General features: G+C 39.5%; 2 protein-coding genes across 2 annotated transcripts; one reads left to right on the top strand and one right to left on the bottom strand.

Annotated features, from left to right (window-relative positions):
• Positions 1-233: 233 nt before the first annotated feature.
• rnf128a (ring finger protein 128a) lies at positions 234-3,016 on the bottom strand. Its single transcript, XM_008404578.3, has one exon. It carries the CDS (start codon positions 2,521-2,523, stop codon positions 1,438-1,440), a length of 1,086 nt encoding a protein of 361 aa, XP_008402800.1. The 5' UTR covers positions 2,524-3,016; the 3' UTR covers positions 234-1,437.
• Positions 3,017-5,452: 2,436 nt separating this feature from the next.
• Positions 5,453-16,374, top strand: slc24a5 (solute carrier family 24 member 5). The gene is made up of 9 exons (XM_008404588.3): positions 5,453-6,783; positions 8,349-8,528; positions 11,959-12,042; positions 12,434-12,537; positions 12,691-12,791; positions 14,358-14,641; positions 14,733-14,939; positions 15,725-15,826; positions 15,903-16,374. Exons 1-9 carry the CDS (start codon positions 6,627-6,629, stop codon positions 16,223-16,225), a joined length of 1,542 nt encoding a protein of 513 aa, XP_008402810.2. The 5' UTR covers positions 5,453-6,626; the 3' UTR covers positions 16,226-16,374.
• Positions 16,375-16,564: the final 190 nt, after the last annotated feature.

The raw sequence follows: 16,564 nt of genomic DNA, 5'->3' as shown, positions 1-16,564 counted from the left end.
GCAGCTGCACACCTCGACTTGTTCTGTCAGGCCCCCTGTCCTGGTGCAGTGTGATGATTATCCAGCTCAAGTTCATGGTTTCTGCTCCCACCTGGGGAGAGGTAATTATTGTTTTCCGTCTCTCCCAACGGCTGAACCCAAAACCTGCTAAATAAGTACAAACTTTACCACGCCTTTGTGAGGCACACGGTACACCCTCCGCTCTTTTACACACAGATCCATGCAGACACCTGTTGTTCAGAGTTAGCCTCATTTTGAGGGATTTATTGAATTCTTATCAACATCAATGTGATTTAATACAGAAGTAATATTAGTGCTTACAAGTCAATTTAAGACTCCTGGAATCTGTAAAACACCAGTGAAAATAAATCAGCAGTATGAAAGGGCTATTAAGTACCATTTTCAGCACATTCGTGCCAATCAAAGACAGGAAAAAGCTCCATTATTTACAGTGAAACATGCCTATATCCGTTCATTAAGAGGTAGACCAGATGAACCAAAATAAACTCTACAATGTCAAATGAAAACCAGGAAGACAGAGATTTTGTGCTTGGAAATCTGTTCTTTAGACATGGAAGATTACACAAACATTTTGCATCGTCTTATTATAATAACCAAAAAAAAGTATATTATAAATTACAAACAAGTCTAAATATACATAATTTAAAGAGCAAGAATGCATTATTTCCCCACTATCCAAGAAAACAATTCTATAAGGTCTCCTAAAGTCTAAAAAGACATTCATTTCACTGCCATGTTAAGGCTTACGCCAGTTCCAGCATAAACATTTCTAAAGCTCCACAGCTTTCAGGTGTTTTTTTTTTCTTCTTTGGTCGTAGCAGTGCAATGTGAACCATCCTGATTTTCCACTCAAGGGTGTGATATGAGGGAGTGTATGTAGAAAAGGTCCTGTCGCTTGAGTGAAAATGGAAAGATCCAGACCAGTTTTAACAGGGGCACCAAGAAAGTGAAACAACCGAGTTTGTCGATGAACAGACATTTGGTTTGCTCATAAGGAATCAGTGAATTAGCTGCAGAGAGTAACTCGAGCTACAGGAAGAACATTTGGCCCCGACATCAAACAGATATTCAAATCCCGTACCACACCTTGAGTCCATAAACAATGCCGACTGTGCTTGCTATGCAAAGCAGTAAAGTGACACTCGTGTCACTCTGCAGCTTGTTGGTTTTCATCGCCGTCTACTGATAAATCTGTAAAAACACGTCATTCATGCATCCAAAGGAATAAAATAACAGAACCTAATTAACAACATCTTTACTTTTCACATAAATTCTTCAAGTTGTTTTTTTTTCTTCTTAAGTATGTCTGGATTGAAAGATCATATTTCTTTGATTGGAACCTTGATTCCACTGTCCTCGTTCATTACAAAGGGTTACAGTTGCTATTGTTCATCGTTTTCTTCCTGTTGTTTCTGCTCATCCTCTAGCAGCCTCAGAGTCTTCCTCAAAGGCCCTGTTGTCATAGCGATGTTGCTGTTGCTCTGGTTCATGGCTCAGGGGTTCGTTCAGTGGGACTTCATACAGAGCGTCTCCTCCTGTCACTGTGATTACAGTGACCTCTGGTGGAGAACTCATGGGCATGTCGTCTTTGACGTCTTCCTCCACTCCCAGGGCCTTCAGGATGTCGCACTTGCACATGGGGCAGGTCCTCCTCTCCAGCAGCCAGGGTTCAATGCAGGCTTTGTGGAAGATGTGGTCGCAGGTCAGCACCGTCACCACCTCGCCCGCTTTGTAGGATTCAATGCAAACGGCACACATGGCGTCAGACGTCGTAAGCTCGTCCCCTCGTTTCAGTGTGATCACCTCGAGGCGCCCGATGGCCTTCTTGGCCTCAGATTTCAGCTTCTTCTCGGTGCGCCTGTGCCTGTTCATGCTGTACAGACGGTTTGCGGAGATGAACACAAAGTAGGCGATCGAGGCGGCTGTCACAATGAAGAAGGCGATAGACAGAAAGTAGAGCCAGTACGTGTCCATCCAAGGCCCGTGAGGACTGCCCATGTTAACGAACATGTACACAGCAGTTCCATTTTTCACCGAGTTGGCGATCTGTGTGCCCTGAATGTTGCCAATCATGATAGCGATAGCATCACCTGTGCCTGGGTGAGACATGTAAGTGGTACTATTTCCAGTGTCGTCCACATTGTACACCACCACACCGGCTGCTCCCTGGTTCATGGCAGCGTTGATCTTTTCGCTGAAAGTACAGTTGCCCCTTTTCACCAGCGCGATAAATTCCTGGCTGGAGTTCCAGCCGTAGGAAGCGTATGGGTTACAGCCTGTGGGATCTCCTTTGGGAACAGCAACAAAGCCTGAGAATGCTTCCACTTCAGAGTTACGGCCATACACCCCACACTCACAGAACTTTGAGACGGTGTCATTGCTGCTCAGATAATAGCGTGTTTCCAACAAGGCTGTCCAGAACACGAAAGCAGCCGAACGAGGGACAAGCCCCGACACACACAGCAAAATCAGCAGCAACGACAGTTGTGTCTTCTCACCCATGGTGAACCTTCGCCTTCAAACGACAGGAAATAGTCTGTGAGTTGTGAAAATCTTCTTAAAAACTCCTTTTGTTGGTCCCAGTTCCTGTTTTGCTTCAAGTCACAGCGATCTGAAGGCAGCTAAAGTTTCAGCCAACCTGCTGTCTCCGGTAATATGATCCTCTGGTAACATAACACAAACTCTGCGTCAGCCACTCACCTCTCGTTATCTTCCTGAACCTTGAACACTAAGCAATCCACACAGAGGGCGGGGTGGTGCTATTCAACAAGTACGAAAAAATACAGTCAAAGGTGGACTGTCAGTCAGAGGAATGATGTTCTAGAAGAAAAGGTGGGATAAGTCCGCTGATAAGGAGAAATTCGTAGATCAGTAACTCGGAGCGAAACATTAAGACTAATAAAAGCTCCTGACTTGCTTTTGTAATGATGAGCAAAGCAACTCGACCAGTTTTTCTCGCCTCACTTGTTTCCTTCCCCCTTTTCTCTGAGGAGACTCATTGTTATGTAGAGCAAACTGGCAAGTACAGCGACTATTCACGTCATGGTTGAGTCAAACAAAGACCGCCTCCACTTGAGACTTTATTAAAATCCTTGTTGTTGTTGTTTTCAATCATACGATTTTATAAATGACTGTAAGTTACTGAGACGAACGGAGGCTCACCACGCTGGTGATAACTGAGATGGAACTGGGCATTGTTAAGTTTCCATTGTATCCTCTTACACACAAGTGAAAACACACAAGCAGTGAGAGAGAGACACACACACACACACACACGGAGGCTTCCAGTGACAGATGAGATGGATTCCTACCAAGCTGATATCGTACCTCTGCCCACCAACAAGAACACAAACCACAGAAGGCAGCAGGTCTGAATAACTTGCTTATAATAAAACATGACCGCAGAAATATCTGCAAATAAAAAAAAGTCACGCATTTATTCTTTGTGCAACTGCAGCTCAGAGCTCTTGACAAAAGAAACTATGTTGATGCTGTGACCCTCAAATTCCTAACATACTAACCAATCAGAGAGCAGGTGGTGGCGTACAGTGAATTAAAGCAACTACGTTTCTTTCTCTTAATGAATTTCTCCTGTTGTGTGGAATTAGATGAAACTTTTTAGATCGTCATCTAAAAGGTTTCTGCTGAAATGCTGGCATCTGCTTGTTTTTTAATGGTGTGGACTAGGGCAATAAACTGTTATGTAAGTCACACTGCGGACAACTTGACCAGATAAGGATCCCTGGCAACGGAGTGGTTTCAATGTCCAAATATTTGGAGACATTTCAGTAGCCAGTATGACTTATTGAAATGGGGCAGGCAAGAGAAGCACACACTTATAGGAATAAAGATAGCAGAAATTCCTCTGGGCAAGAGATATAGAAGTGAAGAAATGGCTGAGTTTCAGAGACAAAATATGAGAAGTAGCAATCAGATTTTTTTTAAGGTCCCATGTTGGTTCAAATAGTGCCAACATGAGAGAAACCAAAACCAGTGACCACACTAAAAGACAATTACTTTAACTGGTCCAATAACTAAGCTGATTGGTTGTTAAGGAAAACCAGTGAAATAACTGAAACCAATTCAAAGACATCTGGACATTTAAGTACAAGATTCAGCTATGAAAACCTAGTAAGTATAGACCCATGGTGTTTCTCAAATGTCTATTAAAATGTGTTTGTTTGTTTTTGTGCAATAAAAGAATGTGTAATGGCAAATTATTTTAAATCTTTTGTTTTCCACCTTTAATGTGTAACATTGGAAGAAAATGAAAAAAAGAGCTACAGTATAACCCAGTTGAATGAGATTGTATTTTTAAACCAATACTTTCTTGAAGCACATTGTGGAAGCAGGACTTCAGATGCTGTCTTTACATATTTTGCAATACAGCCTATTTCAAAAGTTCCCAAATTCTGTCAGGTTGTGTGGGAATCTCCCCTCTTCTAGTGACCCAACAAGTTTTCTGTCAGCTCCAACGCTGCACTAGCTAGTCCATTCCTAGAAATGCACTTTGTTCTGGCGAAGCCATTCCTTTGCTTGCCCAGGTATGTATGACTGAACTCACACTTTCAGCTTTCTAGCACTGAAACTTGCATTGAAACTGTTTATTGTTCTATCTGTTTGGATGAAAAAAAAACAGTAATCTCAGAGCATGATGCCCTATCACCACTGTAATTTACTGTAAAGATACTTTCCTGTTAGAAATCTCCAGTGTTGTTTTTGTGCCACATTTTTTTTTTTTTTTTGCAATTCTTTTCGGTTCAATCGTGGTGTGATCTCAAGAGTCACATAAACCTTGTGCATTAGGCAACAGATGAATCACAGAATCAAGCATTTCTGTGTAGCTGTGTGAAGCTGACACCCCACCCACGGCAAAAAATCAAGCAAATAGTCTGAATGGTTAGTGCTCCGTTTGTGCAGGTTTGTACCGTTGAAACTGTCGTTTGTGCATCTTTCGTCTTTGAGATATTAAGTTATAATTTTGATCGAAGAATTTAATTCAGAAGATAAGATGTGCCCTTTATGCATATGCTTAAGTGTTAATGATTCAATATAAATGTAAAGGCTGCAAGATAGTGCCTCTCTATGTTTCAATAGGTTTAAAAAGTCTGGACTTCAAATATAAGTTGTGAATTTAAATAAATGCATGTGTAAGCTAGCCATGCATACATCCTCTCTGCTTTTACGGGGATGCATTGCATTGAGTCAATATTTTATGTGAAACCTGAGCATTAATTTACTTACCTTGTTCAAAAATGAAAATCGGAAGTTTGGAAAAATTAAAAAAATTACTTATTCAAAACGATTTCTTTGAGACTGCTAGAATAATTTTAACGAGATGAAATTACAGATGAAATGTATTTTTAATATCTCAGAAACCAAAGCTGCACAAACAAACATTTTAACGGCACAAACCTGCACAAACGGAGCACTAACCATTCAGACTATTTGCTAGATTTTTTGACGTGGGTGATGTGTCAGCTTCACACAGCTTTTCTGTGTTTCAGCAACAGACGGAGCGACATGACGGTTCAAATCCACTAAGGGGCGCCATTGACTCAGAGATATTTATGAACCGGAGGTAAAGCACACTGCTGTGTTTACCTACATATTGACCCATCACAACAAAATAAGCGTGCGCTTTATGGGCTAACCATCATGCAACACACACACAATTAATTGATCAAAGTTACTTCTTTAAAATATCGTTTTGCTTATATTATATGCTCATGCAAAACAAACCACGAGCAATCTTAAGAGTAGCTCGCATTGAAAACTAACAAGCAAACTCACCCTCTACTTCTGTGGATTAGTGCTGCAGACCTTCATTCTTAGCTGAATAATTCCCGATATTTCCAGGGATCTGGAATGAGAGCTTCGGAAATGCTACCTGCTCAAACTCGGGGTGACTTGAGGCAAGTCCAAACAAGTCCTGTCCGTCAGACTCTGAACACACCCCCTCTTCTGGCACAAGACTGGTAGTGAAAAATATATGTCTAGGGCTGTCTTCTAAAAAAAAAATGTTAGGAGTTGACTTTTATTATCAATAAGGTGACTTTGCAGGATGTCATCTCAATACACGTCAAGATAAATCAAATCGAAGATATGAAGACCATAAATAACTATTTATCCTCATTTTTATGGGTTTATGCCATCAGTTGGGATAAAGGTGAAATGTAATCCATGGCAGCGTTAACCCCCAAATCCTCAGCTTCAGATCTTTTACTGTGATTCTTTCACCACTGAAAAAATAACATGTTTCCGCCTGTTTAAAAAGTGGTAGATCTGCGCTAAAGCCTGCTTATGAGGAATTATACCCTCTGATGCGCCTCAGGCAGGAGTCCATTCAAGTCAAGTGGAATGACTCGCAACTCGTGATCACCCCCCCTCACTCTCACTGTAGTACCACCAGACCTTAAAGGATGCTTCCCCCCGCTTTGGTATCCCTTCTGTGCAACTTGTAGTTTAGAGTAGAGTTAGATGCAGCTTTAACAAGCAGTTTCAACTTTCTTTAAAATCCCTGCAAACTAATTCAACTAGGACGACACATGGTTCTCTGGAAGAGCTGTTGATTTCAGGTTATCTTATTTACCTGTCAAATTATTATGGATAAAGCTCCAGCAGTGCAGAAAAAAAGGAGAAAGGATTTCATACCTTACTTTTTGGGCTTTGTGCTTTTTTTGTATGCATGTGTTCATCTTGTGTCGTTCACAGCAAAAACTGCTGAGGAGAACCACTCTGTCAGGGTGCGCCGGGCTCTTGGTAAGCACATGCAAATATTCTGATTTGTGTGGTAGATTAAGGTTTTGTCTATAGAAATAGATTTCATTTAATTAATTCCATAAGATTTTTTTTTCAAAGCAACATGTGAATTAATGTGTCCTCATTTCTTTCTTTTTAAACTAATGGAGTTAGAATAACTTGGCTAAATCTTAAATTTAGAAAATATAATGTCTGTTCTAAGCTTTGTGACCAACTTCTGAAGTGTAGCAGAATTCGATCATCCATTTGAGATTGAAATTGAGTATTCGGATGTAGCTTGTTGTTAATAGTTTAAACAACACAGACAGACTATGGCATCAGGGCCTGCTTTTACAAAGGTATTTTGAGTGAGCTCCACAAATCCCTTTAAAGACAAGATTTGCATCGCACCAGTAAATGTGCATGTAAAAAAAAAACAATTAAGGAACATGGAGATTCGTCATAGTAAGACAAAGTCACAACAAACAACAATACCATAAAATTCCCAGGAATAGTAAAAAAAAAAAAAGTAGACAAAAAGTGGATTACGAGAAGGTGAATATTAGGAGTAGTGGTTCAATGAGTTTCTTAAAGAAACAGTAAACATATTTTGTCATATTGGCTTCAATTGCTGCACTTGAATCTTTGGTAAATGTGATACACATAGAGGAAACAGAGCAGAGCATTAAAATTTATTGAAACATATAAATTTGTAGTCTACTTTTAAGACTAGTCCTACTTGTTTTTGCTCTCTGAATAGTCTGAAATAAATCTTAGTCTTTGGATTTACCTGACATTCGCTCATTTACATTCCAGCTGAAGCTGTATATTGCAAATAGGTTACAAAGAATCAACATGCATCATTGCACAAAGGTATCTGTAAGAGGAAGGGTGCAATCTTGCTTTGCTTTTTTATTTGTGAGGTGTCATTGAGTACTTTAAAATAGGTCTTGTGAAATAAATACATTTTGAAAACAAAAATGTGCAAAAATCAAATTACATTATATAAAAATGTAACTATAGCTTTGGGATGATATAGGATGGGGGTTTTTTTACATCACGACAACAGCTTGGAAATTCATCCAGGCTTTGTACAATTTTGAGAAAATGGAAACATAATGACATTATTTGTTATTTGTCTTTTCCACAGGTGCTGAAAATCTTCCTGCACCCATAAACACAATATCTTTTTATTCACATATTTCTTAATCAGATGACACAGCTAACAAACCAGAGTGTCCTATATAAAACATGTAATAACCCTGTCATTGCTTATCACAGACTTTTCATATGACTTCAAATTCAGCAGAGCTCTGTCTAATAACACAGCTAGTTTGTAAACCTTTTGTGCAAAGAGCACCTTTCGATTTTCCCATCAGAAACACGTGAAACATAACCAAATGTAGGATTGTAAGAAGATTTAATCGTGGACTAAAGATTAGTCGGACATTTTACTTGGCACAGAGTAAATTCCGTCAAGAATTCAGACAATCTTCCCAGATTCCCCAAACTGCTTGAGTTGTTTGATTGAGCAGATTTTCTCAGTGACGGCTGAGTGTGTTTGTGTGTGTTTCCTGTCGTTTCAGAGAATGAAACAGAATGCATCGCACCACAAGCCTCTGAGTTTCCCGAAGGCTTCTTCACGGTGCGGGAGAGGAAAGATGGAGGCCTGGTCATATATTTCATGCTCATATTCTACATGTTTTTGGCTGTCTCCATAGTCTGCGACGATTACTTTCTGCCATCTCTAGAAGTAATAAGTGAACGTAAGGGCCATGAACATGTGATTGAAAATGTGTGTGCTGAAGACGTGCGAATGCCACATCGTGTGGTTGTGGATACATTTAGTCCTTAATTTGTTAGGCAAGCAAGAGTTTATCGGCTTATATTTTTAATCAATAAATGATTTCCTGTTTAATCAGTTATTTAAAGTATTAAAATGCTCTGACTTTGGAGTGGTTGTATTACTCTAATCTCATGTGCAAATCAGACTCTGTTTGCTTTATTAAGTTAAAACGATTTAGTGTTCAAGCGGCCTATGACTCTCATTGATAACTGCTGTGTCAGGACTAACGTGTTCGCCAGCGTGTCTTACAGAGGCTGGTTGTGAAGCTGCTCGCTGTCCTTGGCATTGTTTTAGGACTTTTGCTTAACCTCAGTTTATTGGCGCTGAAGTTCCTGTTAAGCCCGTCCCTCACCAGCCACCACAGCGCCAATGTTTCTCAAGCCTGATCATTTGCCCATTGTGCATTTCACACACAGGGACCACTTAAATCAGCGGTGTCAAACTCATTTTCATTTTGGGCCGTATCGAAAATCTGAATGTTCTCAAAGGACCGGTTGTTCCAGAATATATTGATAAAAACCATTAAATTGTTAAAATATTAATAAATAGATGTTTCAGCATCCAATAAGTGTTTCTTAAAGTGAAATTATATTGAAAATCCACACTAATTAGTCCAACCAGGACTTTGTGATTGTTTTTGTGTTTTTTTGCAATCAAAATCATAGATTTTGTAGTGATAATATAGGAATATTTGTCAGGAAGTTTTACGATATTTGCACTAATATATGATGTTAAATGTGACTTTTTATTAATTGCTGTATCAGTCACATATATAACTTGACATCAAATGAGGTTAAGTTAATGTGTTTGGCCAGTTTTGAGAAAAAATGTCAGTAAAATCAGAAAAAATGTGGGGATCTGTTGATTTTGTGTTGATTTTGTGTTGATTTTGTGTGGATTTTGCATATTTGTGAAAAACTGGAGGGACTTATTGATGTAATCTGGAGTCTGGAGGGCCACATAAAAAGCTACTGCGGGCCAGATTTGGCCCCCGTTCCTTGAGTTTGACACATGCGACTTAAATGATCTATGTTGCATAAAGTTATTGTTAAGCACTTGTGATTATTAGCTCACATTACTTATTAACTCAGTTGCAGTGATTGGAAGATACCAGCTGTAAAAATAATTGTGGCGATAAGATTGTTTTTCTGACATAATCATTTGGCGTGGCAATACAGGTTTCTGCTCTCCTTCGAAAAGGAGAAGCTAATTATTTAAACAGCAAGTTGTAAATAATTTATTGCAATGATTTGCAAGACAATTAGCTAGGAAAATCTGATCCCTGCAGAGATGCAAGCAGCAGAGCTGACTACAGCCGTAGCGATAAATTATGACCTCTAGAGCCAGGGCCGTGCAGAGACCACTAAAGGGGCAGGTGCTCAATAAAAAAAAGGGCACATCTAACCGCATTCTAGACCAGAATATTAACAAAGCCTCACAGCTTTCAAAGTAAACTTTGAAAGCATTAATCGTGGAATAAGATTGGATAAGAATAACCCTAACCCTAAAAAAAATTTATTTTTCCTCACCTGGCTGTCTCCTCCCACATGTTATTATGTGTCAGAAGAGGACTTGGGAAATAATACCCCAAAAAAAAAAATAAATTTATAAACAATGATAAATTACAAAATTGTGAGATATACAATCAAAGCTAAGGAAAATCTCTATATAGAGCATACGACTACAACTATGTAAATCAGAGCTAGACCACCAGACATATTTTGTCTTTACAAAATTACACTAATAAAAATATAAAAGGGCACAATGCCACCTTTTAGTGGACTGTAATCTATAAAAAAAAAGCTGCCTGTTTGCTACACTTGCAGTGGAGATGAAGATGGTCCATTCAGGAAAGCAGAGCTGCATCAAACTTTAATGTGGAACTGCAGAAAAAAGAAAAAAAACAAAAGCAAATATTGAATTGTTAATGCATGTCATCATGAGAAAAGCCTACTGAGTTTTGCTTTAAAAAAAACTTTTTTTAACTTAAAATCACACATTTTTGTCTCATGAAGTTAATTATTTATTTTTTTTTTTGGCAAAACAAACTTATTTGCGCTTGTCATAAATTTTTTCTTGCTATTCTAAGATTTTGTTTGTGGCTCAAAGTTTTGCTTGTGATTCTCACATGACGTCGTGGGGAGGTCCCAAAATCACAACAAAATATTTCTGATGTGTGCAAATTAAAGTTTATGTTTGGCAAATAACTTTTTAAGTTCACAAGACAAAAATGAGTAATTTAATTTGAAAAAATGTCTTTTAAACAAAACTTTTTCTTTTAAAGGAATCATTACAATTTGATTACAATTTTATTTTACTTAACTGAGGTTAGTTTTTTTTTTAATGAATAATTGGGGAAAAAGTTTAACTTCATACTCTGCAAACCAGACCCTAAACTTAAAGTCTGGATTGAGTTTTATCCCCTTCATTAATGACACACTTTTATTGCATACATTATATTTATCATGGTAATTCAGGGTGTTATTTTTAATTCTAAATGAATATCCTTGTTGGACTTTTATTTAAGTGCCATTCTTCTTCAAGATACATTTACCTAACACTGGAATAAATGCAATGTACATTATGCAGCAAAGGAAATTAGAAGACATGTATCCATTATGGAGATGATCGGTTTTGGATGGGCAATGTGCCGCTATTGCTTAAGCAATACTGAAGAATGACTGCTATCATTAACAACACAGGGAATAAGCTTTTCAGTTATCTTGCTTTGCTACCAAAGTCGTTAGCTAGCAGCTAGATAATAGCACAACCACAGCAGCCTAATGTCTGTATGATAAAAATACTGAATCGATAGTTAAGAACAGTTTTTCCTCACATGGCTGTCTCCTCCCACATGTTATTATGTGTCAGAAGAGGACTTAGGAAATAATACCACAAAAAAATAAAAGATTTGACCAAAAGGGCACTTTGGGGCAAGGAGCAAAAGGGGCAGGTGCTCAAGCACCCCTAGCCCCCCTCTGCACGTGCCTGTCTAGAGCGTACTTATCAAGCTATGAACATTTTGCTTTGTAAGTTTACAACTTCTGCATTTGAAAGTTTATCAAAAATATATTCAATTTTAAATACTTCAGAGTATTTTAAATCTGCTACACGAAAATCATCAAGCTTAAAAGTCGTCTTATTTCTCAAATATATGTGACACAAAAACAATCTCTCTGGCGCCCTGCTTAATTTCAGTATGTTTTGGGCCGGCACTGCAGATAAATATTCAGTATTCCTACTTAACTAAATGGTTTACAGTAGAAATCTACACCTTAACTTTCTTGCTAGATATTTTTTTGTTGCAGACAAATAGCTTAATATTTTTTTATTTCTCGGGTCTCTCTCAGGTCTGGGACTTTCTCAGGATGTGGCAGGAGCCACGTTCATGGCAGCAGGGAGTTCTGCACCTGAATTGGTCACAGCTTTTCTTGGTAATCATGCATAGGGACAACATTATTTGTATGCACACTACACTCTGTAGTTTGGATACATGTCCCCTGACCTGGTCTAGTGTGACCTGGTAACCTTAAATGGTAAATGGACTAAACTTATATAGCTCTTTTCCAATCATTTTGACCACTCAAAGCGCTTTACACTAGAGTCACATTCACCCATTCGCACTCACAAACGCTCACACATTTACACACCGATACGCAGATCGGTAGGCATCTACCTACAGATCTGACCTGCGTTACCAGGTCACATCGGTAGGTGTGACCTGGTAACCTTGCATGCTCTTTGTCTTTTTCACAGTTTTTTAGAAATACTTCCTTATTGCTCCTATATCCAACATCAAACTTTGTTGTGTGCTTCTTTTATTAGGGGTGTTTGTGACCAAGGGGGACATTGGAATCAGCACCATTGTGGGATCTGCCGTGTACAACCTGCTTGGAATCTGTGCAGCCTGTGGACTTTTGGCCTCTATGGTACATTTTAACAACAAACCCAAAGATCCCGGTAGAGATTACCCCCTTATCACCTCCTTGTGTATGAGAGCAGCGTCTTTACTAGGTCAGGGATTGTCTGGCTACGGTGCTTTGTATAAAATATAAGCCATTTATTTTTGTTTCCCTTATCAGGCAGGGCGACTCACCTGCTGGCCCCTGTTCAGAGACTGCCTAGCATACGGAATCAGTGTTGCCGCTGTTATTGGGATCATTTCTGATAACAAAGTCTTCTGGTGAGTTTTTGTGTTTGATTTATATGCAGTGACTCAGCACCTGACGGCTACATGATCTTCAGACCTTGCATAACATATGATCACACTAGATCATACGGGTTTGCAAGAAACAGATGTTTCATTTTGCAAGAAACAGATGTTTCTTGCAAACCCGTGACCTAGAAAATGTGAAAATAAATCACAAAACAAATCCACAGTCTTCTTACTACCCTTCTTGTATTACTTTGATTGTAAGCCAGCTTGCAGACTGTCAGTCCAAAAATAAAACAATCAACATGACAATATAACTACAAACGTGTAGTAAAAGGTCAAAAGGGATGTATTACTCTGTATACAATCTAGCAATAACTCCAGATAAAATACAAAACAATAACTTTTGGATAAAAAATGTTTTTTATTGTTTAAGAAACATGCATAGTTGGATGCTGCCATAGTTGTTGTCTTTATGTTTGGCTCAGTTTGCCTTAGATCTGGGAAACGTTGTCATACCAGAGTTGTTTTGGTGAAATGTACTATTATCTGTTTCGCTGCACCCTTCACTTTGTTTTATATGTGCAGCAGCCATATTGGATATGAAACAGGGGGAAAGAGTGGCAACCTCTCTCTTTACCAACCTGTCCAGATTGGTTTGGATAGCTTTTCATTTCATATTATTTGAAAATGTGTTGTGTAATTTATCAAATTCAAATTAGTTTGATGATTTGAAACATTTAGGAGTGCCAAAACAGTATGAACTTAAGAAACATATCAGAGGTGAAAATCATGTTTTTTTTATGGCACCGCATGTCCTTTCTTTGAAATAAACCATGAGTTATTGGGCTCAAAGGTCCTGGAAACAATATAAAGGTGGACCTTGTTTTTCCTGTTTGTGATTTGGAGTTGCACCAGTTCAATCTGGTTTCTGCAGATTCCAGTGCCCCAAAATTAAATTCTTACCTGAAAATATTCCTAAACTAGCCTTTTAAATCAGTAGATTGTTTTCTTCTTTAGTGACATGTAGTTTATGGATGGCAGGACCAGGGTGCAATGGGCTCAAGTTGTGAATAACTACAGTAGCACAAGACAGATGAATGTTTGGGTTTTTCTGAGGAGAGCCTCCCACAGATTGATTCAAATATCAATTCAATTCAATTTATATAGCACCAATTCTCAACATCATCCCAAGGAACTTACAGCAAAATGAAAAGTCAATTCAGTACAAACACATGCAGACACATTCAAGGTAAAGTAACATTCCAATTGAACCTACTCATCAATCCAGTCAAGCTCAGTTTATTATTCAAACTGGTTTAAAAAGCGTTTTGTCTAAGAAAACCCAGCAGATTGCATCGACTCATTGACTTGCAGTATTCACTTTTCCTAGATGAGCATGTAGGGACAGTTGATAGTCGCATGCTGCTTTGAGGCAGTCAATCACACTGGCCATTCATGTTGCGAAACGTGAGGGGAAAGTTTCCCTTAAACAAGAAGAAACCCAACTAAAAGATGTGAGGCTCTCCATGAAGCACATCATTAAGGGATTTTTCTTCAGCCGGTACTGAATGTTTGCGTCCATTCTGTTGACAGGTACGAGGCAGCCTGTCTACTGCTGGTCTATGGGGTCTACATCGTGGTTCTGTGCTTTGACCTCCGCATCAGCGAGTTTGTCCTGAGGAAGCTGAGCCCATGCTGCACCTGTCTGGGTACAGGTTCTGCTGAGAAGCGTGAGACGCAGCCCCTGATGGGCTGGAGCGATGATACCAGCCTGCGAGTCCGTGGTCGCTCCAGAACAGACAGCGGCATCTTTCAAGACGACTCGGGGTACTCTCACCTGTCGCTCAGCCTACATGGTCTCAATGAGATTACTGAAGGTACAAAGTACAAGGCCTTCTCAGCACGATGTCTTTGACTGCAGCTCTAATACTGTGTCTCAGATTTTATTGTCAATCTTCATCCCAACAGAGCAAAGAAGTGTCTTTGCTGTACCAGAGAGCGACCTGAAAAGGATCTTGTGGGTTCTGTCTCTGCCTGTAATCATTCTGCTCTTCATCACCATCCCCGACTGCAGGAGACGCTTCTGGAAACAATGGTTCATGATAACCTTCTTCATGTCAGCAGTCTGGATCTCTGCTTTCACATACGTGCTGGTCTGGATGGTCACAGTTGTAGGTAAGTTGCCTGTTTTAAGGTGACCTCAATACAATTTTGGTAGGTTGTCACTTTATTTCAGTGTTATATAAAGCATTTCTCAAAATTTAAAATTAGACTACCCAAATTCACAAGCCGTTATTATCCTGTACTCCATAGTTGTGCGTTTTCAGCATAAGGAAGGCTTGAACCAGCAGGATCTGTAGCAAACCATAGTGGATCACAAGTGTTTGAGACTTGTGAGAAAAACGTCTACTTTGCAGAGTCACATGTGGGTCTGCTGGTTAATTCCTGAGATGCCATTGTCCCAGAGAATGGGGGGTTATTACAGTGTAGCTCCAGTGGGCTGTGAGCCAAACCAGTCATAGAAGGATTACGACCCTGAGGAAAGAAAGTCATGTGAGCGCCGAACGTACACACAATACCCGGCAAGTGTTTTACGAACAGATTCAGTCTCTATGTACAATAGGGATGTGAACTACAAAGCTGGACCAAGACATCAGGACAGATGTCATGTGAGAGCCATAGGTCTCCTGAAGCATAATGGAATTAGTATCCCATCAGACAAGAACACACTTGAGACAAAAGAGCACGGATAATAATTATGTATGTTTTTTAAAAGTAATGAACTGCAAAACTGATTGCTTCAGATTATAGAGACAGCAAACTATGAAGACTGATTACATGAATGGATGTTCTTTTAGATATCATGCCCTGGAAGGTCTGTAGAGATTCAATAGGATTTATGGTTACTCCTTCAAAGCCTGCTTTTGCTGGTGAAGATGTAATCTGATTTCTTTTCACAGGTGAAACCCTTGACATACCAGACACAGTGATGGGACTCACTCTACTCGCTGCTGGAACCAGTATACCAGACACAGTTGCCAGTGTGATGGTGGCTAGAGAAGGTAATACTGTCAAAAAAATAAACCAGCCAATGGGAGTGGAACCAGAACAGCAACCAACCACATTTTATGTTTTCAGGGAAAGCCGACATGGCCATGTCCAACATCGTGGGCTCCAATGTTTTTGATATGCTGTGCCTGGGCCTGCCTTGGTTTATCAAGACTGCCTTTGTGGACACCAACACCACAGTAGAGGTCAACAGCACTGGCCTGATCTTCATTTCATCCACGCTACTTCTCTCCATTGTCTTCCTTTTTGTAGCGGTGCACATCAACGGATGGAGGCTGGACTGGAAGTTGGGAATTGTCAGTCTTACTTGCTACATCCTCTTCGCTACTCTGTCCATTTTATACGAGTTGGGGATTATAGGGAATAATCCCATACGGTTGTGCAGTGACTGAGGCCTGACCTTCTTAGGACTGAAGACATTTTCTGAGGCCAACAGCCCCCAGCACCCACCAAAAATGTTAAGCTGTTGAGATCAACAAATGTCAAGGAGCAAAGGCACCAGTTACAAAACTACCACACAAGCGGATGCATGATTGGTTACCTCTTTAACCAATTTAGATCTCTTTAGACCTCTTTAGATCTTTACTATGCAAGATTTTAACAAACGGTGGATGTGTGACAAGTTCAAATAAACATGTAAAAAATTAAACTGAACATCATAAGTAGTATCAGCTTTCAATGTGTCGAGTCAGAAATGCAGCCTGATAAGGTTTTATCACAAGGGAGGACAA

Source organism: Poecilia reticulata, chromosome 3, assembly GCF_904066995.2.
Source record: "Poecilia reticulata chromosome 3, P_reticulata-male-v2, whole genome shotgun sequence".
Lineage (NCBI taxonomy): Eukaryota > Metazoa > Chordata > Actinopteri > Cyprinodontiformes > Poeciliidae > Poecilia > Poecilia reticulata.
Note: the sequence above shows the minus strand (reverse complement) of the source record. Positions and strands in the feature narration are given on the sequence as shown.

What these genes read in the sequence shown, in the direction of transcription:
- rnf128a (XM_008404578.3), bottom strand. Translation starts at nt 2,523, where the DNA reads ATGGGTGAGAAGACACAACTGTCGTTGCTGCTGATTTTGCTGTGTGTG.
- slc24a5 (XM_008404588.3), top strand. Translation starts at nt 6,627, where the DNA reads ATGGATAAAGCTCCAGCAGTGCAGAAAAAAAGGAGAAAGGATTTCATA. An exon ending in GTGGACTTTTGGCCTCTATG is followed by an intron (nt 12,538 to 12,690) that starts GTACATTTTAAC and finishes TTCCCTTATCAG; the next exon opens with GCAGGGCGACTCACCTGCTG. An exon ending in TCTGATAACAAAGTCTTCTG is followed by an intron (nt 12,792 to 14,357) that starts GTGAGTTTTTGT and finishes TTCTGTTGACAG; the next exon opens with GTACGAGGCAGCCTGTCTAC.